The 15,876-nt window shown below is 39.8% G+C and overlaps 1 protein-coding gene across 1 annotated transcript; it reads left to right on the top strand.

Annotated features, from left to right (window-relative positions):
- Nucleotides 1–10,263: 10,263 nt before the first annotated feature.
- On the top strand, nt 10,264–11,109 carry LOC101402934 (olfactory receptor 7E178-like). Its single transcript, XM_004442602.2, has one exon. It carries the CDS (start codon nt 10,279–10,281, stop codon nt 11,107–11,109), a length of 831 nt encoding a protein of 276 aa, XP_004442659.2. The 5' UTR covers nt 10,264–10,278.
- The last annotated feature ends 4,767 nt before the right edge of the window (nt 11,110–15,876 follow it).

Genomic DNA, 15,876 nt, shown 5'->3' with positions numbered 1-15,876 from the left:
TCAGGCAATGTGGTTTTCTTCAAATTTTTTCTTCAAATACCTTGTCCTTCAACACTGTAAGATTTTTATATGTGCTGGTTATTAAGCTATTGTTTCTCTGCTCCAAACTCACCCTTCTGTGCTTATCTTTGTGATGTTAGGGTGGGTCTCTTGAATCACAGCTCTATTTTCCATCTCGCTTTCTTGTTACATACATTTAATAACGATCAGTAAATTTCACTACACTCTAAAGTTAAGTTCACTACTCCCTTCACACTCCTAAGCCCTTGGTATTTTTTTTGGCTTCCATCTGGCACCACGTTGTCCCATTTTTGCCTTTGTTCTGCAGTAGCTATTTTACCAATTCCCTGTACTCAATTCTCTTCATTGAAATAATTAGGTTTGTTTCTTTTTTCTTAACTAAACCCTGAATGATAAATTATAACATAAGGATAAAGGTATATTATGAATTGAGTTCAATTGGAATATTGTAAAATCAGCTCATAAAATAAAAGTGGTTTTAAATATATATCTTTGCTAATAGTGTACAACTGAGATTTCAGTACTGATATCATATCTCCAGTTGATGTGTGACTCTAATGGTGTATGAGGATTATTAAACCACAAACTTCATCATAAATAAATTGAACTTTATCTTCTTTTACTTTACCCTGTGCAGCAATTGTCCGTGTTGTCAACAAAGGTGAGCTCTTTCCTTTCACTAGTAATAGCCTGGTTAGGATTTCATCTTGTTACCATGCTTCTGTCATGATAACTTAGTCTTTGGATGCCTTTTGTGTACTTCAAAATGAGTATCCATCTTTCCTTAGAGATGTCACACATAGTTTTTGGGTGGTAATCTTGGTTCCCTGAAAACCTGTCCAATAACTAGTTGAATTTACTCTGTCTTTTACCTCTAAGGTAAATCACCTACCAGCTACATTGATAAGGAACTTCGATGTTGGAGAAAGGAACGAACTTGGCAGATGATGAAGCCATAGCAGTTAGTGGGAAGATATCACCGAATAAAAATTACTACATTTCTATATTTGCATATACATTTATGCAAGTCTACATGATAGTCAAAGGATCTTGATAAATGGTAAAATATGTTGCCTTTTGATGTGAAATGATAGACTCTTCCCTGAGGTAGCACTTTGTTTGGTTTTTTATTTTTACATTTAGATTTAGATATAGAAGAGTGCCAAAGATGGATTAACAGTAAGCATGGTGTGACAATGCTTGATTAGAATAGGAAATGCAGATAATTGAAAGAATATGGAATATGAAGACACTCAACCTCCCAGATATTTGTTCAAACATTTGAAAACTTTAGCAACTCAAAGTTCCTTTCTGAGCCTCAAAATCCTCAGCATCAAACTAAATGTAATAGTGCTTATCTTCCAAGGCCCTGCAATATTACATATAATTGTGTTGTGGACAAGTCAAATGGTAGTTTCCCTTCAAATGGTAAATCCTAATATAACATTAAGGAAGTTAATTTAAATAAGCATTCCAGTAATTCATAAGTAACCTGATGTTACACATTGTGTGACTTTGAGTATGATAAGTAATATTTCTATTTAAATGCCCCATCTGTAGAGTTATGATAACAAGAGCACTCAACTGAAGCTGGTTGACAAGATATAATCAAATGGACTGAATAGAACACTATTTAGTATATAGTAGTGGATCAATAAGAGCAAACTGTCATAATCAATAATTAACAGGCCAGTGTATAATTTCAACATATGGACTTTGTAGGCTGAGATTTGATTTACAATGTCAGCTCATCTAACTTATTAGCTGAGTACACTGGGATATATTTTTATAACTCTCATGGCCTCTAATGCTTCATTTTTAATGATATTTAGCTGAGAGCACTCTAGGATTAAACAGACAATATGCACATGGTAAGAACAAAGTTAATATAGATATCATTATCATCATCATCTACTCTAAGGTTGATGTATTTCTTTTTTCAACTTTACTGAGATATAATTGACATAATACATTGTGTAGATTAAGATGTCCAAGGTGTTGAGTTGATACACTTATACCTTGTTAAGTGATTACCACCATATAGTTAGCTAACACCTCCATAATGTCACATCATTACCATTTCTGTTTTGTGGTAAGAACATTTGAAACCTACTCTCTTATCAACTTTTAAGTATATAATACAGTATTGTTAACTACAATCACCATGCTGTACATTAGATCCCCAGAACTTATTCATCTTATAACTGGAAGTTTGTAACTTTGACTAACATCTCCCCATTTCCCCCACCTCCACCCCCTAGTAGCCACCATTCTACTCTCTGTTTCTATGAGTTTGGCTCTTTTAGACTCCACGTATAAGAGATATTATGCAGTGTTTATCTTTCTCTGTCTGACTTATTTCACTTAGCGTAATGCCCTCAAGTTCCATAGATGCTGTCACAAATGACAAGACTTACTTCCTTCTAATGACTGAATAATATTCCATTGTATATATATTTACCACATCTTCCTTGTCCATTTATGTATTGACAGACACTTAGGTTGCTTCCATATTTTGGCTATTGTGAATAATGCTGCAATGAACATGGGAGTGCAGATATTTCTTCAATGTTTTCATTTCCTTTGGATATATGCCCAGAAGTGGGATTGCTGGATCATATGGTATTTCTATTTTTAACTTTTTGGGGCACCTACATACTGTTTTCCACAGTGACTACACCAATTTACATTCCCACCAACAGTGCACAAGTGTTTCCTCTTCTTCACATCCTCGCCAACATTTGTTACCTTGTGTCTTTGAAGATAGCCATTCTAACAGGTATGAGTTGATATGCATTGTAGTTTTGATTTCCATTTCCTTGATGACGAGTGATGTTGAACACCTTTCACGTACCTGTTGGCCATTTGTTAGTTTTTAGAAAACTGTCTATTCAGTTCCTCTGTCCATTTTTTACTCAGATTGTTTGTTTTACTATTGAGTTGTATGAGTTATTTGTACATTTTGAATATTAACCCCTTAAAAGATACATGATTTCCAAATATGTTCTTCTATTCTGTAGGTTGCTTTTTCATTTTGCTGATTGTTTCTTTTGCTATGCAGATGCTTTTTAGTTTAATGTAGTCTCACTTGTTTACTTTTGCTTTTGTTGCTTGTGCTTTTGGTGTCATATCAAGGAAATCATTACCAGACCAATGTCAAGGAGATTTTTCTCCATGTTTTTTTTCTAGGAGTTTTATAACTTCAGGTCTTATGTTTAAATCTTTAACCTATTTCAAGTTCATCTTTGTGAGCAGTGTAAGATAAGGGTCCAATTTTATTCTTTTGCATGTGGTTATCCAGTTTTCCCAGCACCATTTATTGAAGAGACTATCCTTTCCCCATTGAGTGTTCTCAGCTTCCTTCTGAAATATTAGTTGACTGTATATGCAGGGGTTTATTTCTGGGCTCTTGGTCTCTGTGCCTATTATTATGCCAGTACCGTACCAACTCATGGCTAATATTGGTGGTCCCTTCTCTTCTTCCTTGTTTCTAGCTGTGTCTATATGTCTAAACTTTGCCATTCTCTGGGTGTGGTGAAACTGAAGCAGGTCCTCCGTGCAGGGCACTGAAAGGTTGGGGAAGCTGGTCATTCATTCCGCTCTCCCTTTCCCAGTGAAGGGAACCCTTGCTAGTTGGTGAGTTTACTCTTGGTGCTGAGCAGGGCTGGGCTGAGGGATGGGGTGAGGCAGGCAAAATGAAGTTGTACTTCCTTCCCTTTTGTGTGGTTATTCTCAGGTGTTTTATTCCACTGTGTTGCTGAAGTTTCTTAAGGGGACTCCTGAGCTGTCCCAGAAATATTTTTGTTCATGGGTAGCTGTCAAATTCTTGATCTTTGTTGCATGGGCAAAGGCTGGGGTCTCCAACTCACCATCTTGTTTTTGTCAAGTTTTCTTCATATCAGTTAACAAAAAAACAATCTCTGAATTCCTCATGCAGAGACCCTCCCCCCCAAGCCAGGAGGACTGCATGGGTAGGGTGTAGAAGGCTGTAAACGACCATCATTTCCATACAACTCACTTTATCAACTAGAGAAAAAACAGACGGGCCAAAAGCACATTTATTTAAACTTTAGGATCTGTGAACACAAAGTAATCTAAAGGAAATACATTCTGGAGCAAGTGCACCCTTCTCAGTGAGAAGAAATCAGAAGCCACTGGGGATTTGTTGAATTTGTGCACAGAAAGGCTGTAGCTTGATGTAATGCCAATGGAGGAACCCACATGATGGAAGAGACACCCCTTGGCTTCTTCTGACTGCATGTCCTGAAGCAACACGGTGGGGGGCTGTAGAAATACAATATCAGAGGCAATTTCTACCTATATATCAGCTCATTTGCAAGGAAATTTTACTGACAGCATTGTGGTGTGATGGGTTGTGGACTATGTTTGGAAGCAGAGAGACATCTCCAGAGTCTTGAGGAGCTTACAAACCAACGTTCTTATCGAGGGTGCAGCCTGCATGGTGGGCAGATTCTAATATGCTCCCAACAACCTCTGCCTCCTGTGTTCATGCCACTGTGGAGACCTGTCCCCTTGAATGTATCTTGGTCCTGATGACTTGATTCCAACAAATACAACATGGCAAAACTGATGAGATTCACTTCTAAGATTAGGGTACAAAAAGACTCTGGCTTTCATCTTCCTGGCCTTCGTTTCTCTGTCACCTGTGTGCTTGTTCTGATGGAAGCCAACTGCCATGTGTGAACTTCCCTGTGAGAAATTTGTGTGGCAGAGAACTTAGGAAGTCCTCTGGCCAACGGTCCACAAGAAATCCTTCCAACAGCCATGTGAGAGGGCTTGGAAACTCATCCTCTTTCAGTTAAACCTTGAGATGACTGCAGACCTAGCTGACACCTTGATTACAATTCTGTAAGATACCCTGGTTATTCAAGTGAAGTAACAAGTTATAAATAAGAGTATAAAAGTCAATAGTTTTGTAATATACCAACATATGTCAATGAAAGAGAAAAATTATAACTTGGGCCATCATTTAAATAAGCAAAAAAACAAAAAACAAAAAAAACCCTAGAAAAGGGAAATAAAAAGTTCCTCTTCAAGACAGAAATCTTAACTGAGAAAATGGACAGAGTTTCAGATTCTTATTATAGAGGACCTAATTCTCCCTAATTTACGTGATTATCACGATGGATTTGCAGGTCTTGAAGTCAAAAAGTCGTAAATTAAATTGAAAATGAAAAGAGTCTGCGTTTCATGTTAAGATCCTCAAAATTGGAAGTCAGCAACACAGTACAGATGAACATTCCCCTGAGAAGAGGAAGGGTCCAGACCCTTGTAAATATATTCACTTTTCTCCTTTTCCACTTATTTTAAATTAAGAAGACCTCAGAGATTGTGATAACATGGACCAATCTTGCTAATTATGAGCTCTGTGCATTGAGCTCTCAAGGCCATATTGGAGTGAATAATTAGCCAGTGCCTCCAGCCTTTCAACGTGCCAGTTCCAGCAAGGCTTCATACCTGTATCTCCTCCTCCCAGAGTCACTGTCTCCATCAAGGAATCTATGCCTGAATCTGTCTTCCTTCCAGTCCTGAGAACAAAGTCTCAGCCCTCTTCATTCACCAGGCAAGAGAGGGCAGTGGATCCAAACTCCTAGGTCATGCCCCAGCAGAGATACAGCACAGACCAGTAAGTACCCAGAGAGATGGTGGGTGAAGGAGGGACTATGGAGGAACTTGTTTCTTCATTATGAAGACAAGTAAGACAATGGAGATAGGCAGATGGGTGGGCATCAATATGAAAGTTTCAGCTCAAAGGTCAAGGAAGTTTATGTTCTTTTTTCAGGTGGAGATTTCAGAACTCTCATTCAGAATTCTGCTCTCCTCCACCACTGTTTCTAGCTTCCATAGGCATCACTCACACCAGAGGAGGAAATGGAAACCATCCCCTAAGCACTCCAAAATGATCATGAATGTGATGATTACAATCATGTTGGGGATGAGGAGAATAATCATAATATCATGAAAATTTATTGAGAGTTTCCTATGACATGTTCCAAGCTATGTGGTATGCAGCTTTTAAACTTTCATCTGCATAATCACCCCCAAGATATAGGTGCACACATTATCATTATTTAACAGTTGAAGAAAGGAGTACATTAATACATATTTATTTAATTTGAACCAGGTCCCGGTATAAAAAGATGTGAAGTCAGGCTTGGATCTGAGTAGTGAGAGTCTATTCACAGGTCATAGGGCAATATCTTTCTGTATAATTCAGTTTCATATGGCTATTAAGCCCTTGAAATGTGGCTAGTCCAAATTGAGATGTGCTGTCAGTATAAAACACCAGATTTTGAAGATGTACAAAAAAAGAATGTAAAATATCTCAATTTTGTATATTGGTGAAATTATAACATTTTATAATTTATATAAAATATTATACATAGGGTTATATAATATATTACATAGTGGTTTAAATAAAATTTAAAAAAAGACCCAACCATCCTACTCAACCTTTCTTTTCTCTTTCCAGGTCACTCCAGGCAGAATGCTTACAGAGAAATGACTGAGTCTCATTCATTTCTGATTCCCCAGCACCTACATTGTGGTTGGCACAGGGCAGGCAACCAAAACAAAATATATATAAATCCTTGTTAAATATTGATTATCTTTCATTAGTTTATAGGAACACAGCATAGTCAATATGGCTTCCACACACTGGGGCTTTCCTGCCTGGACTTTCATCCCTTTCAAGGATGTCCTGCACGACAAAAGAAATGAATGAGATTGATCATTTCCCTCCAAGCACTCTTCCCAGAGTGACAAACTAATCAAACCTGAGGAGGGAGTCATGAGAACCTCTGATTTGTAGCTAAGTCAGACAGAATTTGTGGGTAATCAAGGGACCTACCACTTAGGATTAGCATCTGAAGTAGGAGCAGAATTGTGGGACTGAGCCCTTAACCTGTTGGATCTGATCCTCCAGGCAGATAGTGTCAGAATTGAATTAAACTGTAGGACACTCAGCTGATGTTGTGGAAACTTGCTTGATGTGGGGAAAACCCCCACATTCAGTGACCAGAAATGTCAGAAGTAAAAGGTTCTGTGTGAGAGTAAAGAAGGCACAACAGGAAGTGAAAAACTGGGTAGGATTTTCCTCTACAATGCCAAAAACTTAATTTAATTTTAATTTAGTCAGAATGTCCATGCCCCTTATGGGATTTCTGAGAGCAATAGATGCTATTGCAACAGGAAATTCAGGCAAGACAATAGTTCCAATGGTGAAGGTGAAGCATACTGTTTGTCCTCTCTTTTTATGTTCAAGAACCTCCCTAAGGGTCTGGCCTGGTTGCATAGTGGTTAAGTTCGTGCGCTCCACTTCAGTGGCCCAGGGTTTGCTGGTTCTGATCCCGGGCACAGACCTACACACTGTTCATCAAGCCATGCTGTGATAGCATCCCACATACACAATAGAGGAAGATTGGCACAGACGTTAGCTCAGGGACAATCTTCCTCAAGCAAAAAGAGGAAGATTGGCAACAGATGTTAGCTCAGGAACAATCTTCCTCACCAAAAAAAAAAAAAAAAAAAAGAACCTCCCTAAGATTATAAAGGGTTCCTTGCTTAAATGTAGTGGGATCCCCAGTTACTATTATAATTTGAGCCCCAATATTGACTGAGGACACACAGATTTGCCAGTCATGATTTGCATTTCAGCAGATATTAATGTTAATTCAGAACCTAGTTTGAAGAGATGCAAAAGCTAATTGGTGCCTTTTTTGTTTTGTTAAATTAATTCTTTTAGTAAATGCTGGACTTCCAACTTTGTCAAATTGTATACCTCTATTTCAGTTTTTTGTTTCTTCTTTCATATCCAGGTTTCTTTCTTTCTCTCCTTTTTCTCTTCTTGTCTTTTATCATTGGATATATTTCAAGGGCACTCCTTTCTATCCCACTCATATTTATAAATTTCTTTCTCCAGAAAGCCTCAAATCAGTATCATCAGGGTTGGAGACCTCCTCCACGATAATGGTTGTTTTACAGGTTTTGTGTACCCTGTGCTTAAATCAAGTTTCAGTTAACCCCTTCACTGTGCTACAGGGGTGCCATGGGTGTTTCTCCCTATAATCCTGCAGATCTGGATCTTTGTTGCAACAAAGGCATGGGGCAACAATAGCAGCAGGGATATTTAAAGGTCCTGGTCTGTTTCGAGGGGTGCAGACCTCAGCATGACACACAACGGCTGCTTTTCTCCTCCTTCTCCTCCTCCCTCTCCTCCTCCTCCTCCTTCTTTTCCTTCTTCTCCTTCTCTTTCTCCTCCTCCTCTTCCTCCCCGTTCTTCTCTATCTCTCAATTCTCTAATGCCCATTCAATGCCTGGCTGAAACACACAACCAATCAAGGTAAGAGTCTTTTTCCTGACCCTAGTGTCAGTCACGGCTTCATTCCAGGACATACAGATAGATCTGAACTGAGACACAAGACCCAGGACTACATTAAGGAAGGACCCAATCCCACACTCTCGTGTCTAAATGCCAAGTAATTATTGCAACATCTAAATTAGATAAGTTAGGTCTGTAAGAAAGGATTGGAAGGACTCAACAAATGCAGTACAATGTAGCACAGTCCAAAGTGCAATCTTCTAGCAAGCAGTAGCTCAAAGTGCATGCTGGTCATCAGGCAGCAGAGCCAGGGAGCAAGCCAGAGCAAGAGAAGAAAGAGTTCCAAGGGTGGTGGTCATTGTCTCAGTGCCTCACCCTCTGCGTTGAATGTAGTGGACACTCTGCAGAAATAGGATGGTCTCCCACTCAAAATTTGGCTTTGATGGTGAGGCTGATAATACCACACACTCACAAGGGTAAAAAAAAGTTTTATTCCTCATATAAAGATCTCCCTGTCTTGGGAGAGCATAGCAGGCTGTCTAAGCTGGTCTGAAATGATGTGAGAGTTCAAGGAAAGTGGCTGGCTTGGGTTTTTTATAGGGGTTATATGGTGGGTTCACAGTGAGAGTTCCTGCATATGTGCATGGGCTTGCGAGGATTGAATCTCTCATTGTCCCCAAAAGAGGGAGGACCCAGGCTTTCTCGTTTTTAAATCAAGGTATAATTGACATATAACGTTATATTAGTTTCGGGTGTACAACATGATGATTCAGTATTTGTATCTATTGTGAAATGATCACCACAATAAGTCTAGTTAACATCCATTACTATACATATTTATAAAATTTTCCTGTGATGAGAACTTTTAAGATCTATTCTCCAAGAAAATTTCAAATATGCTGTACAGTGTCATTAACTATAGTCACCATGTGGTACATTACATCCCCAGGACTTGTCTATCTTACAACGGAAACACTTAGGCTTTTTTATCAGCCAGCTCAGATATTGAGCAGAAGGGGAAGAGAGACAGAATGGCTTAAAAACTGTTAACAGCCAGGGGCTGGCCCGGAGGCATAGTGGTTAAATTCATGCGCCCTGCTTCGGCAGCCCGGGATTTACAGGTTCGGATCCCAGGGGCGGACCAACGAACTGCTGGTCAAGCCACACCGTGGCAGTGTCTCACATAAAATAGAGGAAGATGGATGTTAGCCCGGGGCCAATCTTCCTCAACAAAAAGACGAGGATTGGCAACGGATGTTAGCTCAAGGCTAATCTTCCTCACCAAAAAAAAAAAGAAAAATTAGCCTAATGCACACACACAAAATGTAGTCAGACACTTTATTACATAGTTCTTATAGGGTGTTTATAAATAGTCCAAATAAAGGAAATTAATTGCCTTGCATTTGGATAGTATAATTACATTTGACTGCTTATTAGTGTCATTTAATTAACTTTTATTTCTTTAAGAGAGAGGATATTTCTTATTCTTTTTGTTTTCTTCAAAGAAGGGAACTGTTACATTAGTGGATTTGTGGATTTTTTAAATCTCTAAATATTCTTCCTAATTTCTTTAGCCCCATCTTTCCAAAGTGGATGCATATATAAACAGGTGAATGGAGCAAAAGCCAATGAGAAAAGAGTTCTAAGAAAAATGTGTTTGCCACACTAGAAAGATTGCTAAAGGAGTATGGTCCTCAAGCATGAATACTTCATTTATGAAGTGCCTGAATCCAAAATGAAGACACACTGAAGGGTAGCTGAATAATTGTTTCCTTTATATCATCTCTCCTTTATTTGCCAAAAGGTGTCTCTGCTATGTGGAACCACAGAATCTAACAGGTATCTTCGAATTCCTCCTCCTGGGGCTCTCAGATGATCCAGAAATGCAGCCTCTAATCTTTGGCCTGTTCCTATCCATGTACCTTGTCACCATGATGGGGAATCTGTTGATCATCCTGGCTGTCAGCTCTGACTGCCACCTCCACACCCCCATGTACTTCTTCCTCTCCATCCTATCCATGGCTGACATTGGTTTTACTTCTACCACGGTCCCAAAGATGATTTTGGATATTCTAACCCATAGCAGAGTCATCTCCTATGTGGGCTGCCTGACTCAGTTGTCTTTTTTTTATTTTTTTGGTTGTTTGGACAGTTTACTCTTAGCTGTGATGGCCTATGATCAGTTTGTAGCTATTTGTTATCCCCTGCACTACCTGGTCATCATGAACCCACGCCTCTGTAGCCTGCTGGTTCTGGTGTCTTTTTTGATCAGCCTTTTGGACTCGCAGCTGCACTGCTTAATGATGTCACAACTTACCTTTTGCACAAATGTGGAAATTCCTCATTTCTTCTGTGATCCTCCTCAACTCCTCAAGCTTGCCTGTGGCAATACCTCTACCAATAAAATATTAATGTATTTTATTGGTGCCATCTTTGGTGGCATTCCAGTCTCAGGGATCCTTTTCTCTTATATTCGAATTGTTTCCTCCATTCTGAGAGTCCCATCAACAGGTGGGAAGTACAAAGCCTTCTCCACCTGCAGCTCTCACCTGTCAGTTGTTTGCTTATTTTATGGAACAGCCCTTGAGGTGTACTTCAGTTCTCCTGTTTCACATTCCCCCAGGAGGGATGTGGTGGCCTCAGTGATGTATGCTGTAGTCACTCCCATGCTGAACCCCTTCATCTACAACCTGAGGAGCAGGGACCTCAAGAAGGCCATGCAGAGGCTCCTCAACAGAACAGCCTAGTCTCAATAGTTGGGCCATTTTTTGGTCTGTGGATTAGAAATGATTGAAAACTAAACATCTGGAATTGGTAAACATACCTCTTTGGCCACATAATTTTTGTAGCTCATGGTTTTCATTCCGCTTGTTTTATCAAATCTGAAAATTGCTTATTTTGGCACATCTTTGATGGGATTAAGGGAGTGTTCTGGGGTCCTATGTATGTCAAAATCACTGCAGAATTGAACCCTATTACATCTATGGAATCTTCCGTATTTGTCATCTATGACCCAGGCATCTTGTAGAAATTCAGAACTCTCTTTTATAATATCTATATACAATTCTCACCCATTTTCACTGCCTATGTCTATTTTCCACAAAACTTTGGCTTCCATCAAATCTATTGAGGCAGGTTGTGTGAGAGAATGTATGTCACTGCTTTGCAATCTTTGCTTCATACTGGAGACATCTGATGAGTTTTAAAAACCCTCTTGCCTGAGTCCCACCACCACAGATTAAGGTTTAATTGGACTGAAGAGTGAAAAGAGCATGAAGAGTTTTAACAGCACCCTAGGTGGATCTAATGTGCAGCCAAAGTGAAGAACCATTGAATTTTGTCAGAATTTTCATTCAAAGATGACTCAAACAACTTGGGTCCTTTACTGTTCATGATCAGATCTTAAATATCTTAAAGTGACCAGAGTTCCTAAACAAGAAGATATGAAAGAGCTTGCCATAGTAACAGGCAATGTGATTTTTTCTCACGTTCTTGGTAATATTTTTTCACATATCTTTTCTCTCCACACTCTAGAGCTGGTCCTATGTGCTGGATATCAAGCTACTGTGTTTCTGCTCCAAATTTACCATTCTCTAATTTAATTTGTGATGCTGTGTGGGGGCTGGGAATTTTTAAACTACTGCTCTGATTTTCCATCTGGTTTCCCTTTAGATTCTTCTAATAACAATCAATAAAGGTCACACACACTAATGCCCAACTTTTCCCCTTTACCTCTTAGCCTATGGCATTGTCACTACATCCTGCAACTATGACTCTGTGTGACCATATTTTTTCTTTTATGCTTTTCATCTTTTAATAACTATTTAGCCATACTTGTATACAATTGTCTTCATTAAAATAACTAGTATGGTTTCCATTTTTTTGATTGAACCCTGACTGGTAAATCATAAAGCTACATTGTGAGATTCAGTTAGAAGATTGCAAAGTGAGCTCAGGACAAAAAAGTGATTGTAATAATATATCTTGGTCAAGGGTATACAGTTGAGGTTTAAAGCAATGATATGATATTTCCAGTGGCTGTGTGGTTCTAATTGTGCCTGTAGATCATTGTCACCCAAGTCATTATGAATAAATTTAACTCTATCTTAATTTTCATTACTCAAGGGTAACAAAGGACCATGTCCTCAGCAAAAGGGACACCTTTCCTTTCACTAGTAACAGTCTCTTTAGAATTCTACTTTGTAACCATACTTCCCTGTCATCTGTCGTGATCGATCTGTCATCAGCTCCTTCTGTCTTCTGCTCCTTACCCAGGTACCCATGTGCATATCAATCTTTCCTCTGGAGATGCTACACATAGTTTCTGAGGTAGCAATCCAGGCTTTGTGAAAAGCTGTCCAATAACTCTGCCTTTTATCCCTAACCAAAATCACCTGCCAACTTCACCGACAATGATCCTGGTATCTGATGGGCTCTTCCCATTATGAAGTGACTTCAGTTTAATATTAGATTTTTCCTACTACCCAAACATTCTAAAATGTCTCAACACTCCCAATTCTTCTTTATGCTCCCACCATTTGGTCATTTGGGCTCCCTAAAATTTTCCCCTGCCATTGATGCACACACACATAATTAGCATACTTTCTCCCATATCTAATTTAATTGGGTAAATGTTCAAATTTTCTTCCTATCAGTTAATGAGAAATCAATCTCTGAGTTCCTCATTCAGAGAAATCTGAGCCAGGAGGACTGCAAAGATAAGATGTGGAGGTTGCCACAAATCATAATTCCCATACATCCCACTTTATCTCATTATATAAGACAAAAATCACATTCTAAAAAGACTTCAAGAGTTCAAATACAAAGATTCCAAAGAAAATATATTTGAATATGAGCCCTTACTAGTTGAGCAGAAATCGGAAGCTTCTAGAGGTGCTTGTTAAATCTATCCTGAAATGGCTATGGCTTCTCTTGGCAAAGATGGAAGAACTCTGTTGCTATAAGAGAAACCAGGGAGACTTCTTCTTATGATGTGGTCAGGAGCAGCACGGTGGGGCCTGCCGAAATACCTAAAACCACGCAAGATCTTCTATGTGCTAGTTCTTCTCCAGTAGAGTTTTGTTGAGAAGATAGTGATGTGAAGAGTTGGGGACTCTGCTGGAAAGCAGAGAGACATCTCTAGAATCTTGTTGCGCGTACAGCCCAAAATCCTCATAAAGGGTTAAATGCTTTTGTGGTAAGCAGCTTCTAAAACCCTCTCAATATCCCCTGCCTCCTGTATTCATGCCCTTGTATTTACCCATCCCCAACTGGGCTGGACCCTGCAACATGCATGCAATGAATAAACGATCAAAAAATATTGGACCATCACTCCAACATTAAAGTGCAAATAGACTCAGGCTTTCAACTTGCCAGGCCTCTTCTGCTCTCTCACCAGCTCATGCTGATGAAGGTAGCTGGTGTGTTGTCAGCTGCCCAGTGGAGAAGCCCATATAGCAAGAAACTGAGAGGGGCTGGACCCAGGGCTTAGCAGTTAAGTGCGTGCGCTCCGCTACTGGGGGCCTGGGTTCGGATCCCAGGCAGGCACCAACGCACCACTTGTCTGGCCATGCCGAGGTGGCGTCCCACATACAGCAACTAGAAGGGTGTGCAACTATGATGTACAACTATCTGCTGGGGCTTTGGGGAAAAAAGGGAGGAATATTGGAAATAGATGTTAGCTCAGGGCTGGTCTTCCTCAGCAAAAAGAGGAGGATTGGCATGGATGTTAGCTCAAGGCTGATCTTCCTCACAAAAAAAAGAAACTGAGAGATGTCAATGGCCAACAGCACGCAAGGAACTGAATCTTGCCATTGCCACATGAATGAGCTTAGAATCAGATCCTCTTCTAGTCAAGCCTTGAGATGACTGCAGCCCTACATTTAGACTGTAGACATCTGTGAAACTCCCTGTAGTATTTCAGGAAACTGTCAATTTAGTAAGTAAGTCAAAATAGATAGTTATTTAATGTACCAACATACACAAATTCTACAGAAAAATTAAAACTTTGGTTGTCATTCAAAATAGCAAAAAACGTACATCTCTAAACGTAACATCCAAAATCACAAAGCAGGGAAAAAGAAAGAAAAGTAGGAAGTTGTCCTTAAAGACATAACTTTTAATTGAAAAAATAAAAATTGCATTAGAGTCTTCTTATTGAAGACATAATTCTCCCTGCACAGCATGATTAATTCAATGAATTTGCAGACATACAAGTGACACACTGTTTTTTTTTTAATTGAACAAAAATCATCTGAATTTACAAAATCCCTGCAACTTGGAAGTTCGAAGTGAGGAGTACGGATGATCTTCCTTCTGAAAAGAGGGAGGGCCCAGACTTTTCAAAATACAATCACTTTTCCCTTTTCGCCTTCCATTAATAATAGCAAGTCCTCAGAGATTGGAATAACATGGACCAACTTCACTAATTATGAGCTCTGTGCATTGAGCTCTCAAGGCCATACAAGAGTAAATAATCAGCCTGTGCCTCTAGCCCTTTAGGATCCTGGTCCCACTTCAGCAGGGTTCACATCTGTGTCTTCTCCCAGAATCACCATCTGCCTCAAGAGGCCCACGACTAACTCTGTCTTCTTGCCAGTCCTGAGGAAAGAGCCTGAACCTTCATTGCTTGCCCAGCAGGAGACGGACAGTGGACTCTCATTCCTTGGTCATACTCCAGCAGAGACACAGAACAGCCCAGTGAGTACCATGGCAATGGTTGATGGAGAAGAGACTGTCAGGAGCATTGTTTTTTCATTATTAGGACAAACAGGAGCATTGGGACAAACATATGGTAAGGCACCAATATGCAAAGTTTCAGCTTAGAGCCCCATGTAGTTTATGTTCTTGGTTCTGATGGGGATCCCAAAACTCTCATTCAAAATTCTGCTTTTCTCCCACACTGGTTCTGTCATTGTAGGTATCTCCCCCATGGCAGCAGGAATAAGTCCCTGTAAACTGTTCCCTAAGAACCAAAAAAGGATCAGGAGGGTGATGGTGATGATATTGAAGAAAATATCAGCAGTACCACAGTATTACAAACCTTTACTTAGGGATTCTAAGTGCCAGGATCTGAGCTAAGTTTTTTATTTTTGTGTGTGTGAGGAAGATCAGCCCTGAGCTAACATCCATACCAATCCTCCTCTTTTTGCTAAGGAAGACTGGCCCTGAGCTAACATCCAATCGTCATATTTTTGCTGAGGAAGGCTGGCCCTGACCTAACATCCATGCCGATCTTCCTCCACTTTATGTGGGACGTCGCCACAGCATGGCCTGACAAGCAGTGTGTCGGTGTGTGCCCGGGATCCGAACCTGGGCCGCCATCAGCGGAGCACGCACACTTAACCGTGAGCTAAGTTTTTTTATGTAGCTTGTTACCTTTTATCTGCATTACTAACCCAAAAAGGGGGAAACATGCATTATCATCATTTTACAGTTGAGGATAGGAGCACAGTATTTTCTGCAATTTTTACCAGGTCCTAGAGTCAAAAGGACCAAGTTCCAATCCAGACAGC

The sequence above is a fragment of the Ceratotherium simum genome, chromosome 39, assembly GCF_057802395.1.
Source record: "Ceratotherium simum simum isolate JZ-2026a chromosome 39, ASM5780239v1, whole genome shotgun sequence".
NCBI classification, from domain to species: domain Eukaryota; kingdom Metazoa; phylum Chordata; class Mammalia; order Perissodactyla; family Rhinocerotidae; genus Ceratotherium; species Ceratotherium simum.
The sequence above is the reverse complement of the archived record's forward strand: the minus strand, read 5'-3'. Positions and strand labels throughout refer to the sequence as shown.